A 20,815-nucleotide genomic window follows, 5' to 3' on the forward strand; every position below is an offset into this window, starting at 1 on the left:
ATATTTGTATCCTACCTGTGTTTATAAAGCTAATCCTTATTACTTGTAGTTAAGTTAATGCAAAATAAATAGGAGACGGGAGCTTATGTACGATTATTATACTTATTACTACCCTCCGAGTATGTACAGAAAAGCTCAATCATTATTATGAATTCATAGATTGTGAATGTCCCAATACAGGACCAAGCCTATGTGGAAGTTGGAACATAGTAGATTTCATTTTTAAAAAATTTGGTCCCCACAGAACCAAGATTACGAACAAAACGTTAACAAAAGTTTTTCAAAATATATTGCACTGAAATTATAAAATAGTCATTTTTATATGAAAATGGCAAATTTTTCTAATTATATTATATAGTCAGGTCAAGGATAAGGATTTTGGGAGTACAAGGAAAACAAAGTTTTGAAATTTCATATCGGGACATTTGCTTTTATTACAAAGGCATAAAATTTGAAACAATTGAGAAATTGCGATAAATCTGTTAAGTGTTTATCTTGGTGTTTTGATAATGAAACAACTCGCAAAACTGCGCTCCAATAAAACTAACAGTGCCTCCCTTTAGTGTATTATAAAATTTATACATTTACAAAAAGCTGAACAAATATTGCTACAGGCGATGAAATTTGTATTAAAACAATCGGTCAGTTAAATTTACAGATGTTCTCGACTATGGTAAGGCACAAACATTTTAGCGCTAAAGATTGGTAGAAAAGTCCGCACTGTAGGACTCCGACTTAACTGTATTCAATTATTTACATAATCAAGAAACATCCATATTATTTAATATCAGTATACATACATTTATTGCATTCATTATCAAAGCCCAAGCACAGAAAATAACCTAAAGGTTTGTTAAATATTGTTCCGTTTAGAAATGTGGCTTATTCTCCTAAACTGTACATGTTCAGATAACGGCGGCTCCGGCTCTACTCGGTTACGCACAGTCGTCCACCGATTGCATTATCAAAGGGGGTAAAACAAATCTCATACTTTATACAATAAAAAAACAAATTATATAATTCATTATTAGATTAACAAATCTTATTCACACAGAAATGGAGTTATTTTACACAATTATTAGACAGAAAATGTAATGTTTGTAAACAGCGTATAAAATTATAATTTAGCTAAGATCAATCGAGGGGAATAGAAACTTATTCAGTCGTGCAGAATACAAAGCCAACAAGCTCTCTCAGGGTCAGTCTACTTTCAATTCAATATTTTATTAACAAATCTTATACACATGGAAATCTTTAAATAAACATTGACGGCAAAATATACAAAACAAATCATATTGAAAAATGACGATTGCTCCACAAATAAAATGTATAAAATAATATAATGTTGGTGAATTATATTACAAATCCCGCCTGACAGCTACAGCACTTGGGGGGAGTATTAGATGTATAGTATAAATATAGCATTATCACTTTATAATTTAGAATCCCATAATAAAAAAAGCAGAGGTATTCATCTAGCTTTAATATTTATAAATAAAAAAAGTTAGGAAGTGAGACAAAGAACCTGACAGGGAGAAGTAGTTTGTACTGCACCTTAAGTTGTTGAATGCGGACAGATTAACTGAATGGACAGGTAGGTCATGTCAAGATATTCCTTTTTATATAAAAATAGCCATTGGTGTTGGTTGGGCTCTTGCGCTGTGCATCGTGAAGTATTTTGCTTACTTCGCACCCCAAATCCCTTATATTATCATGTATGTATATATATTTCAATAATATATTATGTGTATGTCATTACTCGTAGAAATGTATTAAGAAGATCTAGCCTAGCTATCTAGTCTAAGCTTACAATCCCTTCTTATTCGATCACCTTTAGCACTTTTCCAATAGCGATTGTTTTATCTGCAACAAACAAACAGGAATGTAGTAAAGCCATTCGGTAATCATTCTTGCAACATTTACACAGTAAACAGGCGTTGGAACTTACTTTCATCCCTTAGCGTAAATCTACCCATTTGTTGGAAAACTTTGAATTGTTCCAAACATATGACTCCGGAACATTCTATCCTCATGATTGCTACTTGGTCTTGTTTCACGAACCGTGGCCTTGTTTTAGATTTATCTCCAGTCTTCCTGTCCACTAGACATATTAAGGCCTAAAGATAAAACAAAATAATTTATTAAAACTTCCTGATTATTTTTCCTGGTAATTTACTAGAAAATAGATATGTTTTATGAAATTATTACTTACTTTAACTGTGACTTCTTCAGCTGCACAATGGATGTGCATAACAGCAGAGTATCCAGCGCAAATGATAGATTTATGTTCTAATATAACTACCTGCGCATCAAATATCTATGGAAAGATAAACAGATTAGCAATATACTTAATTAAATATACAATTTTCTTTGATGAATGTTATAATTAAATCTTTTATTTTCTCATTTTAATGATTTCATTTATACGAGGAAATGGTATATATTATTAAAATTGAAGGAAAAGAAATATAAGCCCAAAAAGAAGCTGTCATGGTCCACAAATAGGCGCTCCGATAGAACTGAAACTGGATAGAAAACCTACAGATTTGAGCTTTCAGCTTCAAATTCTAGTATCGGAAAGGACACTGAAAAATTTAAACTCATCTACTGGGATGGGGCCAAAGAATATTGGAATCTCTAATTTGTATTACATATTACTAAAGGATGTATCCTTACCCTTCCAGTAGTAATGGGACTGGAAGCATCACACAGCACGAATCCGGGAGACACATCTTCCTCTTCGATTCCCTTTAACTTGATTTTAACATTCTCCCCGGGTCCGATGGAGGTGACCTCTTCATCATCCGACCAGAGCTGGTCCACAGTGACCTGCGTCCTGTTCGGCATCAAAAGTAACAACTGTCCCTTTCTGCAGCTGCCGGCCTCTACTTTGCCCATCACGACGGTTCCCATGTCTTTATATTTGTCTACGACGGGCATAATGAATGGTCCGTCCATTTTGCGGTTGAGGGATGGCAAATTGTCTATGAATTCGATGAAGGCCGGCCCCCGGTACCACGGACAAACTGACTCTTCGATTTGCTCCCGAATCCCCTGCCCTGTCTGTCCCGAGCACGGCAAGAAAGAGAGATCTTTTGTGGGATTAAACCCTAATTTCTTTAAATATGGGAGTATTTTATCTTTGCATTCATTATATCTAAAATAAAAAAATACACATGTTACAGTTTAATGAGCTCTACACTAAAACTTGTTTGACATTAATAGGCAAGAATGTCCGCAATCTTTTAAGTGATTTTCCAGTTTCATTACTAGCCTTATCAATAATAAGAAGTATGAGTGACTAAAGTGCAATAAAAATACCTATTTTCGTCCCAATTAACAGTAGCATCATCCATTTTGTTTACTAATACAACAAGGTGTTTGACACCGGCTGTTTTGGCTAACATAGCGTGCTCTCTAGTCTGCCCGCCACGGTCAAATCCAGTTTCAAATTCTCCCTTGCGGGCTGATATTACCTAGAAACAAGTTAATGGTAAATCACACAATAATTACAAGTGGGTAGTTTGTGTCTTTAATGAATATATTAAAAAAAAAAAAAAATACTTAGAAAAAACAACAGTTATTATAAAGAGTTTTTTAATTGGCGCAGGTAGATTTTGATGGCCCGTGGCGGCCATTTACTTTTGATGACATCTGTCAAATATTTTTTTTATTCTTTAGTTACTTATGCCAAATCACCATGGCAAGTTACACATTCGAACAGCACGTTCAAATGATAAAATTTTATTATCAAATTGAGTGTTCGTTAGTGCAAACGTTGCGCATATTGCGCTCATTTTACGGTAGACGTGCTGGCCCTTCACAGTCAACTCTTCAATGTTTGGTGGCCAAATTTGAGACGACCGGTTCGGTAATCGATCAGTCAACACCCATACGTTCAAGGAACGCAAGATCGGCTGGGAACATTACCGCTGTCCGTGAAAGTGTACAGCAGAACCCGAAGCAGTTGATTCCTCGCCGTGCACAAGAACTCGGCCTTTCAACTAAGCGAATATTGCGTCTGGACTTAGGCCTACACCCGTACAAGATCCAACTGACCCAGGAGCTCAAAGTTCATAACCATAGATAAAGGAGATAGAAAAGATCGAAATATTTAAAATTAATTTGAAAAAATGTTATTGAGAAATTTTTATAATCTTTTTTTAATGTTATTAAAAGTTTATATTAGTTCGTAAGATGTTATGAACTAACTTAATAAAGCATAAATAAACAACCCCGTTTGTTTGCTGACTGGGCTTCGAATCGTTTGGAAGACGACCCCAATTTTTGCAGACAAATCATTTTTTGTTACGAGGCGCATTTTTGGATGAATGGCTGTGTTAACAAGCAAAATAGCCATATATGGAATGACACCAACCCACGGGAGGTTCACCAGGTGAAAATGCATCCCCAAAAAGTTACCATTTGGTGTGGATTTTGGGCTGGCGGCGTCGTTGGTCCGTACTTTTTTAAAAACGACGTCGGTGAGGCGGTCACCATTTTTGGATGAATGGCTGTGTTAACAAGCAAAATAGCCATATATGGAATGACACGAACCCACGGGAGGTTCACCAGGTGATAATGCATCCCCAAAAAGTTACCATTTGGTGTGGATTTTGGGCTAGCAGCGTCATTGGTCCGTACTTTTTCAAAAACGACGTCGGTGAGGCGGTCATAATCAACGGCGAGCGCTACAGAACGATGATAACCAATTTCTTATGGTCCAAATTGAACCATATGGACCTAGACGACATGTGGTTCCAGCAGAACGGTGCTACTGCCACTTTCTTGTGGGGTTTCTTGAAGTCACAGGTCTATGCAAATAAACCACAATCGACCGATGCCCTAAAGGTGAACATAACACGGGCCATCGCTCAAATTCAGCCAGATCTACGCGGAAGAGTCAATAAAAATTAGACCACTCGGATCCGTGCCACCGTAAGAAGCCGAGGTGGGCATTTAAGCGATGTCATATTTCACACTTAATGGCTTATATGGGCCTTTCAAATAAAAAAGAATTTCGTTAATACCTCACTCACAAATTGTTTTATTTCATTTCAACATCTACCCGCCTCGATTAAAATACCCTATATAAGAATATAAAAAATAGTACATACACCCAGTTAAAGTTTTTCACAAATGTAATGAGAGAACATGTTACACAGTAAAGAGTTATTATAATATAATATATAGGACAAGAAAAAAAAGAGCGAGAAGGGATGAGGAAATAGAGTAGGGGAGAGGGATTTTCATAATATAGTTGACCGATCCAAAATTTGAATATGGTAATAACATGAACATAATTAAAGGAACATACACTTATTACACACTGACAAATGTTTCATTTTACAAAGTTTTTTTTGAAGTCACAAAATTTTGTATTAAAAATATCTAAATGGGGACAAAGTTTACTAATTAGGACTAAATTTGGAGCAGCTACGATAAATAAATGATTTTTTAACAAATTTTTTTTGGGCGATAGATTATAAAAAAAATTAACTTGTCGTGTTGACTTTACGTGACAATTTATTAAAACACGCTCTAAGAGATATGGACTATCAATAAAATTGTTTAAAATTTTGAAGGGGAAAGACAGATCAGAAATGCTTCTACATTTAGTAAACGAAGTTTAATTATGAAAGGAAGAAGAGTCTTCGTACGAGTCAAAATAAGTATTAGATTTACGATCCAGAAGTTTGAGGAATCTATTCTGTATCCTATCTAGATGTGATATATAAATTGTAAATCGAGGATTCCTAACAACAGAAACAAACTCAAGATGGCTGCGAACATATGCATTGTATAAAATTTTGAGTGATGCAGTTGATTTGAATGGTTGAGTGGTGCGTATAATAAAGCTCAGATTGCCATAAGACTTATTTATGGACACCTGAATATGGGAATCAAATAAGAGTTTTTCATCAATAATCATATCTCAATCTCTCAGCTAGTTTTTCCGGACAAGACAATTACCGTTTATTTCATAGTAGAAAATAATTTTATTTTTGTTTCTGGTGAACGAAATAATGAAACATTTATCAGTGTGTAAGAATAGCTGGTTACGGTAACAGTACCAGGTAACAATATAAGATATTTACTTACCAAAACAGCTAAATCAGCTTGCGCAGCTCCACCAATCATATTTGGTACAAAACTTTTATGGCCGGGTGCATCTAATATTGTGAAGTGTTTCTTTTCAGTCTCAAAATATGCTCTTCCTACTTCTACCGTTTTACCTTTGTCTCTTTCTGGAAATATTTATTGAAAAGTCCACATTAAATCTAAAAAGTGCTTATCTAGACAATAATGCTTTATTTTATGCAAAAACACTGTAGAAAAAATAATCTATTTTAATATTTAAAACACTTGGACTTTCAAAGATATGCATGCAAATTTGTAAGTGTACTTTTTTTCTTTGCAATTCATAGTGCATTGGATACTTAATTCATAAATTGGTACATTACATCTGTATTTAGTCTCAACAAAAACATTCTAATGGCAAAGCTATGGAGCCAACGATGAGCAGATAATAAACAAGCCATGAGCGTGTATCGCAATAGCCGGCCACCTTTAAAGTATGTAGTTAGAATCAGTGCTTTTAAAAATAAAAATAAAGGTGCCGGAATCTTTATTTTTATTTTGTCTCATTGTATTTGAAACATATAATAACGTAAAAAAAGTTGATGGAGCCCCGCTCCTCTGCAAAAAGCACTGATTAGAATAATTAAGTGATATTAACCTTCTTGATTGGTGTCTAACGCCCATGAGAGGTACCATGATTCTCGTGATTTTTCTCTTGCTTCTCTTTCATATTTTTCTAGTGTTCTTTTATCCACCATTCCAGTTAGAGACATAATTTGACCACCGATTGTAGATTTTCCCGCATCTGGAAATAATAGACGACACATCTAAATAAATAGTTGATTTTATATATTGAATAAATTCCACATCATATTTTGTGGAAACGCAATACTTGCGTGCCGGCTACACGGATCCGTGTATCGTTCATCTCCACAGGGTGCCGCCAACACGGAACCGAGGTACACTACTGTGTTATAAAAACGGTCAGTTTGTCGGTGGCATTGCTAGTGAGCGGTAGTGTTTTTAAATGTAATATGTATATATTACATTTAAAAAACATGTATGATAGAAAATGTAACATAATCGTAATAAGGGTATAAATTAACATTAGAAATGAGAAAAAAATATGAGTGGCGTTTCTAAAAACAAACAAATTTTTTTATGGCAGTGAACATAACATTGCATAATTTGAAAAAACTTATTTAATTTTAAACCTACTTGTAAAAAATATGACATTTAATGTAACAACTCCGTGGGTATAATAATGATCAATTTCTGAATATTTCATTTCTGTCATTTACTTAGAACTAGAGGCAATATATTTTTTAAATGATAATATTATACTGTAAAGTGTTATAACATTCAATATAATTTCTAAAAATATGTACATATTGTCATAAGTTAAGTTCAAAGTATTGGTACATTATTGTAGACAGCTTTAATTGAAAGAAGAATGTAAGAATAGCTCAAGATAATACTAACCTACGTGACCTATAAATACTACATTAATGTGTTCTTTCTTGCTTCGAGTGTCTTCAATTCTCGGAGGCTTCTTTTTTATGACTTTTCGCATTTCCTCTATTTCATCCTCTTCCTGAAACAAACATTCAGATATATTTAAAATAAACTTCATTGAAAGAGCATTTTTCTAATAACTATTAATAATATACAAGTCTCTTCTTCTCCCTGCCCCTATTTCCAGGGTCAGGCCAGAAGGCCGTAGTAAGAATGTACGTAAGCGCCAGGATCTTCTGGCCTGAGCTGTAAGATACAAGTATGAACAATTAATTTGGAATAAAGTGGTACTAATTGCCAGTTTCTAAGCACCCATATAATATGGAAAACTATATGCATATTATTATTGTTTATATAGCGCCATTTTTGTCAAAATCACCTCAAGGGCGCTGTACAATAAATATCCCAATACGCCTTGCAGCTACATAGCGTATGGACGGTCGGAATTCTAGTTTCTCGTTTCCAATTATAATTTAAATTAATAACAGATAAGAGCTAGATTACAGTATGTCTTGCAGTTACAGAGCGCATGAACAGTATGAAACTTAGCCCCCATTTGCATAATTAAAAAAATAAATTTTGGTTTTTCTAATTATTTTTTTCAAAATGATTTATAAATAAGAACTGGATTACAACACATCCCACAGCACAGGTGCAGAGCGCATAGACGGTTGGAATTCTAAACCCTATTTATGAATTTGAAATAATTCGATAGTTTATGTCATTTACTCTAACGAACGTCTTGCAGCTACAAAGTGCATTGACGAATGGTATTCTAGAAACATAACAATGATTTAAAGAAAAAATATACATTGAGCAGAATAGTAAGTTAGTTAAGTGTTGATGACAAATAGTAAATAGTAAACAATAAACAACTAAATAAAAAGGCACTGTTTTTACATGTTATATTATTGATCACAAGATGAAAGCGACTATCGATTGTCTGAGGGGTGTGCCTGGTAACCGAAAAGACAGCCACATCTTTTCAGTTAATTCTTGGTAGATACGATGTACACGTACACTGAGGGATTATACCTTTTGTTCCATCGGCTTCGTGTCCATTTTGAGACACAACATTAGAGTAGAATGTATATAATTAAGGACACAACAATCCCGCTCAAAATTCCCGAATGTATTTTTTGCATTTTTGCCAAACGTTTGTATGAAGCTTAATATTTTTATCAATTTGTATGTTATTTATTTATGAATAAACATATGTTCACTTTAAGTAACACTATATGCTATGCTGGAATACTACAAGCCCTTATAAATAATAGTAAACATCCAATCCCATGTCTGGTAAATATTTGCATTAATCTGATCAATAATAATTAAACTTGTAATAGTTAAAGTACCCTTAAAAGATTATTGGTTTTATAACTAAGTATGTATTACCAGCCCCGCAAGGCAAGCAGCCTGTGTCAAGGTTGGAATTTCGGTATTTTTATTATTCAGTATCAGCATTTGAGTGTATTTGGGTCACGTCTTCTGCTATTTATTTGATTTGGTATTCTTGTAATTAATTTCTTTATTTCAGTTTATGGATGGATTTTATTCCCTTGAGCCTTGATGGCAAGTAACATGCTACGTCCAATAAACATGTGTGGCTGTGGTGACTGGAAACCTTTAGGAATTTGTATGTAAGGAATATGAAATACGTGCAATAATGATTTCACAACCTCCCTAATGGAGTAAAACGCTCATATTTGGAGAGGAACTAAAAAAACATTTAAATCATAGAAATGATAATTTGTCCCACTATTCACAAAAACTTATTATTTAAATAGCAATGCTGGGCGGAATGCGCCTTAAGACAAAACTTACCTCTCCCGCCTCTTCTGGGTCTTGTTCTGGGGTGAGGAGGGCGTCATCAGCTTCGGCCTCCCAACTGTCAGCCGTGGGGGAGCACCCTCCGCCGCCCCCGGGCGCTGGCGGGGGCTCCTCCGCACGGGGGCATGTCTGTACATCAACGCCTGCACAGTACAACATCGTTGTAGATTAAAGTGAGGAAAATCTAATTGATTTTTTAGCACGATATCACAGTTCAACATTACTTCGCCGCATATTAAAACAATTACAATAAAAAATTTACAAAAAAACATCACATGCAGATTTCATTATTATTATTTGTTATGGGCAAGCATCCTTTGCCGGAGCGCCTATATCCCATGTACTGTTTTTTGTCTGCGTTCTTCTACCTTAAAAAAAGCATCCGAATGGTTTTTAAATTGGTTGACCAAAATGGAATGGACTAGGCTTGTCAATTTATTCTAGTAATATTTTATTTTTTTTAATCAATATCTTTTTAGTAAATTTCAAGCCTGAACATTGATAATATAAATTGTACCAATTTTATTTACAAAGAAAGAAAATTATCAAAATATTTTCCAATACCAGAACAGTGAAGCAAAAATGTAAATAAAAACTAAAATATAATGGCGCATTTCTATAATTTTTACAATTAAATTAGTTCTAAAATACGTAAATTGTGACATGTTTTGTGTTATTGAACATAATAATGTTGCGATAAGGTGAAATATTTTCCGATAAAAATGGTTTAGAACTCGTGTAATTGTCAATATTATAGAATAAATAAAATCTTTGTGGTTTGATTATTTGTTTAATTATGGATTTTTATCAATTAAGTACATTAACTCGATAAATACAACTGTAATATCGTGAACATGAGAGAGTAAATAATACTAATGAAAGCATGGGCAACTCTGCAGCATCGTCACAAAAACAATGTGCCTTTCTTTGTGCTATCAATATTGACATAAAAACAAATGTCCGAAATTGTGCGGTTTCCCTTAATATGCTGTATTTATTGGCAAATTTAAAAATGTTATTTTGATTTAGTGAATTAATCGGGGGAATTTTGTTGTACCTGCTTAAAGGGATCGATTAAAAAAGTATCTCTACATTCAGTAAAGCAATAAAGTCAATTTAAACATATAATGTTTTTGTCTTGTATCAATAGAAAGCCCAGACATTGAAAGATGAAGCTTTTGTTATCTCAAGTGAGAAAAAAAGATGTAACGAGCAAAAACATTTGTTTACAAAATGAATCCGCTTATAAATTCAGTATTACATTCATCTAAGCACCTACTAATTCAATATTATCTCAAGATACAAGATATAGTGAGCTATTATTAATGCATCCCAATATAATACCCACGAGTTTAAAGACTGCATCAATACCTATTACAAATTATAGAAAAATTGGTATTGAATTCTGAGATAAAAATACCATATTGATTACCACAAAAAATGTACTGAGCAAAAACATTTGTTTACAAAATGAATCTCCACTAATGAATTCAATAGATTAAATATTAAAATTTATCTTAGCACTTACTGATTAACACTTTATAGGACACATATTTACATCTTGCAAACCTAATAAAATATGTTCTTTTTTTAGATAATAAACATATTACAATTGAAAAAGCTGCGTGGAAGACTGATTTACCGGTGTACGTTATTACAATACTCTTGTGACATAAGACTTATTGTTTATATGAAATATTAGAAAGTAAATACCTCAATTCTGGTGTATTTATGTACCACTTTGCTCTAGGTGTCCTATAAAGGGTTAAATATTCTTCCAAGATATAAATATAGTGAGCTATTAATGCATGCAGATATGAGTGTGGAGAGTGCATCAATACCTTTTACAAATTGTAGAAAAATTGGTATTGAATTCTGAGATAAAAATACCATAATGATTGAGCGGTTGCCCTTAAAAAGCAGAATCAATTTTTTAAAACTGATTTTTAATTAAAAATGGCTTTTCTAAAATTGGAAGAGTAATTACTTCTTACTGTTTAGTAAGATGATCATCATCATAATTTCTTTTCCGCAACTAATAGTGCATAGGGCACTGAATTTGTACACCAATTGCAGCGTATCTTGATCATTTTCGTTACATGAAGGCAAGATGATCAGTCTTATGCTTCAGGTACCAGTCTAGGGACTATGAAATATTCTAGTGTAAAAAAGACCCTTTCAAATAAATAATTAAATAAAAGATGATACATATGTTTTATAAACAATATTTTTACATCAGGCGAAAAAATAATTCAAACAATGACATGCGACAAAATCAGTATTAGTATTTTTCAAAATCAAACATGCACATACTTAAATAATGCTTGGAAATCTATTTTAATCACAGTGAGTTATTAAGGGAAATAAGAATTAAATTTCTCTTCCACAGTTAAGATACATAAAGATTTTTTTAATTAAAAAATAGTTGCTAGACCACTCCAGGATTCAGAGTGTAATTCCATATTGAAAAAGTACACATTGATAAGTCGATCATAACATCATGCTGACATGGCAAATAGAAAAAAATTAGATCACACCATATGCAAATATTAAAATTAAATATTTTATTGTAAGTTTACATACATTGGTTAAGGAATGATCAGAGGAGTTGTTTATACTGATAATGGAAACATAAAAACTCAATAAAATACGTGCAAACATAAAAAAGGCAATAAATTCTCTTTGAAATGACAGCTCTTGCAATGGTGTGTATTGAACATGTTGGGCATTGCAATCATAGCGCAAAATGCTAAATTAATCTTGTTTTAGGCGTTGATTCTGCAGGTATATGAATGTTTGATGAAATAAAGTTCATTGCCTTATTTGATGCGACAAATTATAAATGATATGAAGTACATACTATGTCAAATCTACAATGACAAATTAAACTAACCATTCATTACGGGGCTTTCTGAAGAATTCGTTGATTGAGTGTCTGACTTTTGCGATGTAGTCGGAGAATCCATATTGTCATTATCCGTAGAGGGCACACTGAAAGAAGGCACAAATTCCACAGCATTTACATTCAACGTGGAAAATTTTGCAGATAAGTCATCGGGGTCTGATGAACTCGGTTCACCGACGACGCTGTCGGCTTGTGTTTCCCATGAATCTGGAGCACCGTTATTTGACATTTTCAATTATCTGCTAAAAGTTTTCCCTTCACAACACCACACTGACAATTAATTCACCTTTTATCGCACCCTAATGAATCCGCGTGTGTTCTCGCCATAGACCGGAAGTTCATGGCATATTGGCTTAAATGAATTTGTTTGTTGGAATGTATAATGAAAAATTGAGTTAATAGGAAATTATTCAAAAATATAAATGAAAATTTTGATAAACTGAAACGGGAGGAACGAGAATCACTAAAAATATCAAATTTTCTAAGATCATGACATGACTTACTACATCCGGTTTGAATCATCCATGGAAAGTTTAAAACATCAATTCTTCGAAATGCGCTATTCCAATTATTATAAAATACAGTCAAATGTTTTATTATTCTTCTTATATGACGTTATTTTATAAATATCAACAATTATACCCACAATTCATTGGTTATTCACCAACAAAATTTATCCTTCGTGGCACCCAGATCAAACTAGATATATCTCCTGTTAACTAAAAGATAAACTAAAAATCTGCAACTGGTACCTACGAAGCGATAAGTAGTATTGTTGCGCGATGCGCGGTAATTTTAAATGAACTCCACATTGTTCTGCTTGGTTGGAGATTGGACGTGGATTGGTCGTAAAATATAGTTATTCCGAGAACATATTTTTTTATTCATACGTTCTTAAATTTTACACCAATTTCGATATTTAAATATAATTCAGTACGAAAAAGGTAATAAATATCTAATATTCACGTGAAATATATAATGAATTAGTTTATTGATTGTATTTGAATTGATGTGACAATATTTTTCGTAGTGAGTCTGTTCTATACATTTCTATCACATTTGAATTATTATTTTTATTTTGCAGTCAATATGACGTCGTTTCAAATACACGAAGACAGTGAAAATTTCTCGCAAAATATTTGTGGAAACCAAAAAACATTTCATAAGGCTGAATATAATGGGCTAAATAAACAAACTTTGGAAAGAAAGTGTCCTGATAATCGAACAGTTTTAGGTCACCTCACAAATTTACAAACTATCAATGACAAATGGAATCTTAAATCTTCAGTAAGTTATGTCCCAAATTAATTAAGATTTATAAGGAATATATATGGTACACCAATGGAAATGCATGTCAAAGACATTTACAAACTTACTGACACTCCCATTTTCGGTCATACCGTATTATGAGATCGCAAAAACGGTGCTTCAAATCATATATAAAAACTCTCACTTATATTGGCTATACCTTCAACCGTGAGGTCCACCAGAATAATACCCAACAGAGTAAAAATATTTACGTATACACGCGACAAGGTATGGTCTAAGATCTCTGCTGTACCTTGCTTGTAGTGAGTATAACAGGCTACCAGAGTCCTATGGAATATAAAAAAATGACAATATTAATTTTAATAGGTAAGGAGGGGGGGCAGCACTGATCCCCCCCACCTCTAAGAATAAGAATAAGTATTTCACTAAAAGTTGTTTACGCTAGATATAATAAGGATTTTACTCAAAGTAGTTTACACTAGATATAATAAGGATGAAAAATACAATTCTGCGTGTGAAAAAGAACCAGAATCCTGGACGAGGGTTTTTGACTCGATGGCTGGTTTCAGGTAAAAATTATGAAAAGGGAAATCGAGTGGGATACTTAAGGTCCCGGGTTCGATTCCTGGAAATATGGACATGAAATGTTGATGTAAAAGGTGGTTTTACACTATACCATTTTATTTTTCCTTGATTGGAACCTGAAGCGTAAGACTGACCTTACCTTAATGTAACAAATTATCGATATACGCTGCATTTGGTGAACCAATGTAGTTATGCAGTGTACGGATAGGGACATGATGATACAGCTTCTGTGAATTTTTGTGTTTAAGATGGAAACACTAGATTCCTATCGAGCCATTTTATGTTTCTCTGGAACTCCCCCCACATGGAAGCTGCCCGTGGTTTTTATGCATGCTAACTTTATTTATTTATGATTTATTAAGTTAGTTCATAACATCTTAAGAACTAATATAAACTTTTCATAACATTACAATTTTTTTATCAAAATATATCAAGAGCATTTTTTTCAAATTAACTTGAAATATTTCATTGCTTTCTATTTCTTTTATTTATTCAACTTTGAAACTGAACCTCTGAGGATTTAAAGGATCTTATCAGTAGATAAAGCTCGCTAAAACGCATAACTTCATTTTTAACTTGTTTTCCCAAACTTGGTCATTTAGAGATTTTTATCAGTATACTGAAGATATGACACATTATTTTTTACAGAAACAAATATCAGCAAAAATAACAGAAAATAAATCAGATTTGCAAAATGGTCAAAGAAATAACAATAAAAAATATAATGATAAAGTATTACTTGACAATGCTTGCTCCCATATACCGAAATATTCTGAAGAAGTTTTAAAGACAATTGTTCTAGAGACGCCTCAATGCAATAATGACTCTATTGAAGTTATGTCCGTGGATTGCTCGGAAATAAAATCCAAAGTCTGTTCTGTTATTCAGGAATATGACAGAAGGTTGTGTGCATATAGTAAGGAACTGTACAGAAAGGTAATTTAATAGTTTGTATGTTTTTATAAAATACTTTGTGATTTTACAAACTACAGGGGGTGCTCTTGGCGAGAATAGCTCGAGGATTTATACGAAGATATGAGCTGCAGGTTATATGAAAACCTAAAGAGGGCCGCACAGGACAGACCGGTATGGTAGATGAGATGCAAAGCTTTTACTTCAAACCGATCCAGAGGATTTCAACTAGAGAGAGATAAAATACTAATCATGACAGAATATCAATCATGACATGTTTCAGAATATTTACTGTTAATTTTTAACAATTTTATTTATTATTTCGAGAGAAACTTGTCAAGGTTTATTTTTCCCCGCTTTCTTCTCTTTCTGCCTTTCTGCTTATTGTTGATTTGAATAACTGCTTTCAAATTTTTATAATGTTTACTAGTTTTAAGATACCTGTTAGAGGTAGAAAGTGCTAATTGGTAAAATAAATTATTAGAAGGGTACCAAGTATTTTAATTTATAATTTATATGAAAATATAAGATCATAATCATCAGCATCAACTTTTTCTTGTCCAATGGCGACCATAGGCCTCCCTCTTAAGTATAATATAAGCTATCTCCCTAATTACTATAACATCTGATTCACGCCATATTGAGAATTGTATAAATATAACTTCATGGAAAATGAATAATTTTAATGTTGGAAATGTACCAAATTTGTCCAAGTTCAGACTGAATTAATTAATTAAATGCAAATACATCAATAGATTCTCCAACCAGGATCGAGGGGATCAAGGGGCTCTAGCGCCCTGTCACTTACTGAAAAGGCTTGGGAATAAATATGTTTGTAAATAATTACGAGCATATTATTCTCCCCTTCCCTGTAAGCAAGTGTCTGGTTCTTTGTGCCAACTGAACCTATGATAGGTCCGGCTTACAACTGGATTCATTGAATTCTTTGAATTATTTGATTAATTTTAATTTGTAAATAGGACATCCACATGTATCTCCTGGAGGCAGAGAAGCGCCATCGTCCACAGCCTCTGTACATGACAAAGCAGGCAGAGTTGAGTGACAGTATGCGCTGTATCTTGATAGACTGGTTGGTTTCCATCAGCGATGAATATACTTTCTGTCCGGAGACATTACACCTTGCCGTATCCTACATTGATAGATTTCTCAGTAAAATGTCTGTTGTAAGTTTTTTATTATTTTTCTTTTTTTTAACAGCTTATGCCTTTAACAAAGTATAAAAATATTAATAATAATATAAATGTATTAAATGCAAATAACGTAAGCAATAGACACCATAACTAATATTGTTTTTTGTCAGACTGTAAGAAATTCCTAGTGGCAATAAGTCTGCCATTTAACCATGTATACCTTTGTTTTATTTAAGAATAAATATAGATTTTTTTTTGTATTTATCACATTGTATATTATTATTATTAATAATAGTAAAACAAAATACAATACATTTGTATTTATTAACAAAATCAACAAAAAATATTAGTTGCAAACATAGAAAAATAAAAATCATAAATTTAAATCTGTAACTTAAGCATACAAGACAAAATAACGGAAGATAAAAATAAACAGTTTTGGAGTGACAAGAGGCAATGTATGATAATGTATTCCTTTACTAGTCAATAACTGCCAAATACAGTCCTATACATAGTTAACAATTACAGTTTGGAAAATAAATTCTTACAAAGTACATTAGAACTCCAATTATCCGAATCAATTGTGACCAGACCCTATTTGGATAATTTAATAGTCGAATCCAAGGGCAGGGGAAAGTCTTGTAGAGTAGTCGGTATTGGCGGAGGGTAGAGCGGAGAGAGTATATTTTTATTAAATCTTATATTTCCTATACCTAATTCTATAGGCCTCGGTATAGCGAAAACCACCCCCGAAGGTAACAAATGAGAGTCTTTATTGAGGAGGCAGTATTTTGCTTACATTATACTGAGGTTTCTATTCTATCTAGGTATTTTTAAAGGCCTTAGTAAGAGCCGCTAGGTTCCGATGACGTCCGTAACATTATGTTTATCTCTGTTCAATATCTGCCTTTTTTTGGGAAATTAAGTATAAAGAGTCCATAAGAAATTGACAAACGTACGATGTTGACGGCTATATTTTTTACTTGCCTTGAAATGGTATTTTTTTACACGATTGGAGGGAAATCAAACAATTCAAATTAATAATAACTTTTCTGAATTTTTGCCAATTGGGTAATCTCTAAAATTGAAAGTTTGTGTTTTAAAATATTTTCTCAATTTAAATTTTACAAAATGTTTATGATGATTTTTAGATTTTCATAAAAATATCATAAAAAATATGAATATCTGTTATTTAGGTTCGATCAAAGCTTCAGCTTGTCGGCGTGGCTGCTATGATGATTGCCGCTAAGTATGAAGAGATATATCCTCCAGGTAAATCATTATCACCATTATTTGCATGTTGACATTATAAAATGAGTTCACATTCAATTGAGTAATTTATTTGAAAATCAATTTAGATATTAGGAAAAGGAAGACAAATTTGTGTTAAGCTTAAAATACATATTTTTAGTCAATACGTATTCAGTTCTGTGGTGTTTTGGTACAAGCTGATATGTATTTGTCATGTTGTCTTTATTTAAGAGTGGTGCACAAAAGAGCACTATCCAACATTGAAGAGTTCACTAAAAACAATGTTTCTTCTTTTGTAAACTAGGTAAAACTGACTATCAGCTTGTATTATTATGTTTTCTTTATTGGCAAATATTGATGGCAAAACTTGGAATGCAAGTCATTATCCACACAAAAGAGCACTTATTTAATCCAACTTTTTACAGATCAATTAAGACAATGTTTCTATTATTGCATTTTTGTGTTTTTCCATATACCCTTCATATTATATAAACATATATTTTATTGTATGTCCACACCCTAGTTGGAGCATATTATTATATGAGGAATCCACAAATAGCCTTCATGCTTTTTTGTCAGCTGCCAATTTTTGTATGTTTTTCCGAGTTCTGCACTTTGTAGTTCAAACTGGCGACATCCAGGACTAGAGAACCCGATGTCTTGTAAAGTAAGTAAGCGTGGTTAAGGCTTTTAGAAGGAATCCACGATTTAATTAAATTCTTTTCATGAATGTTGTTTGTACAGATATAGCGGAATTTGCTTTCCTCACAAATGATACATATACTGTAAAGCAAATACTTCGAATGGAGCAACTGATGTTGAGAGCGTTATCATTTGATCTTACTACACCTACAACACAAACATTTATTGATGAATATGCTGCTCAAACAGATCCATGCCAAGATTCTGTTTATATGGCTATGGTTTGTATTTATTTTTTTGTATTAAATAATGTAGATTATGATGCTTTCAAATATTTCCACAACAAAATTAAAACTGAATAAAGGCATTATAGATATCAACCACACTATATTGCATTTTTTATTATCGTTTGAAATCATCCTTCTTAAGATGGATTGCCTTAATATAAAAAAGTTCAGTGCTAAAGGAAATTGGATACAAAAAGTTTTTCTGGTTTCCGGGGTACTCATATTTTTCAACATTTAGAGCGGGTTTGGGGTACAAATACTGGGTTCAACTTTTAATTGTCAACAACAAAAATAAACTGTTTGTCATTCGATCATGTCAAACAATGTCGTAGAATGCCTGCAAGTCACCGGTTCGTATGGAAAACATCAGTTAAATCCATGTTTTTTTTCCATCTTGTCAGTTATGTTTTACTGTTCAGATGTGTGTATTGATCACTCACCAACCAGAATTCTCGACGTCACGAGTGGTGCAATTTTTAAGTTTCGGTGGGGATTTTCAAAATGACAAAAAAAAAACTTAGTTTGATAGATTAACAAATATTTATTTTTTAATAAACCACTGAACTTCCTCATTTACACTTATTATTGAGTAAATTCTGACATGACACTTTTTTTTTACTAAGACATGTTTTGAATTAAGAGGAAATTTTCAAGCAAACTTTGAACTGACCATTACGTTTTTAAAAATAATTTGTATTTTGCGTCAGTTTTCAGTTTATAATATGTTATTTAAAAAAATAATTTTAATGTGAATATTCCATTTACACAATATAACTTTGCCTTGGTTTTCAGTACCTGAGTGAATTATGCTTAGTAGAAAGTGTTCAGTATACGAGATTCCTTCCATCACAGTTAGCTGCTTCTTCCCTCGCACTCTCTAGGCATACACTTGATGAGGAAATGTGGCCCAGAGAGTAAGTAAAAATATCTTACAAAATTAATAACTCAAGAATAAGATCTGTTATCTTTTGAGTCTATGGTCTCGTAAATGTTTTGACTTATCTGGGAAAAGCCATATTAGAGGTACAATGATATTAGAGGAAAAATTATATGATTTCATAGTATAAATCAACATCTATCTACATATATATATATATTACTATCTGTATTGCGATACTAGTAAGAACTATGTGAAATTTAAAATGATTGATTTATATGCTTATAAAATTCTGAATTTGTTAAAAAAATATCATCATGATCGTAGAACAACGATGCATGTGATTTTCTTCAACTTTACATGAGAGTGCTTTAATTTATTTTTTTTTGACTCTGTCTTAACTTGATTGTATATCATTTGATACTTGGGTTAGTTATACATATTTAAAAAATTTCAATCTTGGGATATGAAGCCTTTTTGTAACTTGCTTTTCAAGATCAAATACAAAATGAAGTCAACGTTGTATTTTTTGCTCATCTGTTATCATCCGTCCGGTCTACGATCACGATGGTATATATATATATATCAAGGTACATTTTGGGCCAAAAACATTTTTAATGCCTACTTTTGGCAGTCGTCTTTTTTATCTTCATATAATTATATTATCCATTGATGTTACATATCGAAGGGAAACATGCTAATTTATTACAGAATTAGTAATTTTTCAAGAGAGCTGTTTAAAGTTTTACAAGTTGCTTTTTTGTTTTTTTTATGAATATGCAACTACGATTTGTGAAAAGATTAAGAATTTGTGTTAAAGTTTGTATAAATGGTATGACATGCTCATTTAAAGTTAAAATGTCTAAACTCATTTTTTTACCTATTCTTTACATTTGTACTCTAGACCATCGATATACGCTCCTTAAAACCAAAATTAGGCACTAATATATTTAACATCTGTTATTAAGGCTTGAAAACGCAAGTGGATACACACTAACAAAGCTGTTCCCTCTAGTCAAGCAACAGCACAGAGTATTTGAAGAGTCACCGCATAAGCCGCTACAGGCAGTACGCCTCAAGTTCTGTAAGGATACCTTCAATGGAGTGTCAATCAAAAAGCCCAGAAAGTTAAACTTTGATGATTGATAATCCTGGCAAAAATATAATGAAATGATTTCTGTTATTAGAGTATATTAAATGACAAAAGTAAAGCTTTTCTACATATCGTCGACGGCAATCCATCACCGTGTTACTCAAATATGACCACTTTAGGGCCAGTTGCATAAAAAAAAGTTAAGTTAATTGAAAATTAAAGTAAATAGTTTTACATTTTTGTTAAAATATGCAAAAATTAGTTGTTGTATTTGACTTTTTCATGCAAACTCTTTTGTCCATTTTGACAAAACCGCAACAATTATTTAACTTTAAACTTTATCAACTTACTTTTTTGATGCAACTGGCCCTTAGAAGAGAGAGATTAAAACTTTTTTTTATGTGTGTTAAATGTTTT

At 32.6% G+C, this 20,815-nt stretch overlaps 2 protein-coding genes across 4 annotated transcripts; one reads left to right on the forward strand and one right to left on the reverse strand.

Annotated features, from left to right (window-relative positions):
* Positions 1 to 401: 401 nt before the first annotated feature.
* On the reverse strand, positions 402 to 13,134 carry eRF3 (eukaryotic translation release factor 3). 3 transcript variants are annotated; one of them, XM_088235554.1, is made up of 11 exons: positions 12,835 to 13,134; positions 12,320 to 12,417; positions 9,421 to 9,569; positions 7,564 to 7,675; positions 6,740 to 6,886; positions 6,103 to 6,248; positions 3,322 to 3,476; positions 2,677 to 3,157; positions 2,213 to 2,317; positions 1,949 to 2,117; positions 402 to 1,863 (listed from the first exon to the last, which is right to left on the reverse strand). In XM_088235554.1, exons 1-11 carry the CDS (start codon positions 12,855 to 12,857, stop codon positions 1,820 to 1,822), a joined length of 1,629 nt encoding a protein of 542 aa, XP_088091680.1. In that variant the 5' UTR covers positions 12,858 to 13,134; the 3' UTR covers positions 402 to 1,819. The 3 variants fall into 3 exon arrangements, with proteins under 3 accessions (XP_088091680.1, XP_088091686.1, XP_088091672.1); XM_088235560.1 differs by having other exon boundaries at positions 12,978 to 13,083; XM_088235546.1 differs by lacking the exon at positions 12,835 to 13,134 and having other exon boundaries at positions 12,320 to 12,686.
* On the forward strand, positions 12,971 to 20,592 carry LOC148284754 (cyclin-A1-like). The gene is made up of 8 exons (XM_088235568.1): positions 12,971 to 13,275; positions 13,416 to 13,618; positions 14,834 to 15,121; positions 16,078 to 16,281; positions 17,445 to 17,520; positions 18,244 to 18,422; positions 19,221 to 19,342; positions 20,274 to 20,592. The coding sequence occupies exons 2-8, from the start codon at positions 13,421 to 13,423 to the stop codon at positions 20,449 to 20,451; spliced, it is 1,245 nt and encodes a 414-aa protein (XP_088091694.1). The 5' UTR covers positions 12,971 to 13,275; positions 13,416 to 13,420; the 3' UTR covers positions 20,452 to 20,592.
* The last annotated feature ends 223 nt before the right edge of the window (positions 20,593 to 20,815 follow it).

This window comes from Micrasema longulum, unplaced genomic scaffold (assembly GCF_059751315.1).
Source record: "Micrasema longulum isolate JH-2025_06_02 unplaced genomic scaffold, ASM5975131v1 h1tg000093l, whole genome shotgun sequence".
In the NCBI taxonomy this organism is placed as follows: domain Eukaryota; kingdom Metazoa; phylum Arthropoda; class Insecta; order Trichoptera; family Brachycentridae; genus Micrasema; species Micrasema longulum.

What these genes read in the sequence shown, in the direction of transcription:
- eRF3 (XM_088235546.1), bottom strand. Translation starts at nt 12,560, where the DNA reads ATGTCAAATAACGGTGCTCCAGATTCATGGGAAACACAAGCCGACAGC. An exon ending in ACCCAGAAGAGGCGGGAGAG is followed by an intron (nt 7,676 to 9,420) that starts GTAAGTTTTGTC and finishes TGTTTGTTTCAG; the next exon opens with GAAGAGGATGAAATAGAGGA. An exon ending in AAGCTGATTTAGCTGTTTTG is followed by an intron (nt 3,477 to 6,102) that starts GTAAGTAAATAT and finishes ACTTGTTTCTAG; the next exon opens with GTAATATCAGCCCGCAAGGG.
- LOC148284754 (XM_088235568.1), top strand. Translation starts at nt 13,421, where the DNA reads ATGACGTCGTTTCAAATACACGAAGACAGTGAAAATTTCTCGCAAAAT. An exon ending in AATGGAATCTTAAATCTTCA is followed by an intron (nt 13,619 to 14,833) that starts GTAAGTTATGTC and finishes TATTTTTTACAG; the next exon opens with AAACAAATATCAGCAAAAAT. An exon ending in GAGGAAATGTGGCCCAGAGA is followed by an intron (nt 19,343 to 20,273) that starts GTAAGTAAAAAT and finishes TCTGTTATTAAG; the next exon opens with GCTTGAAAACGCAAGTGGAT.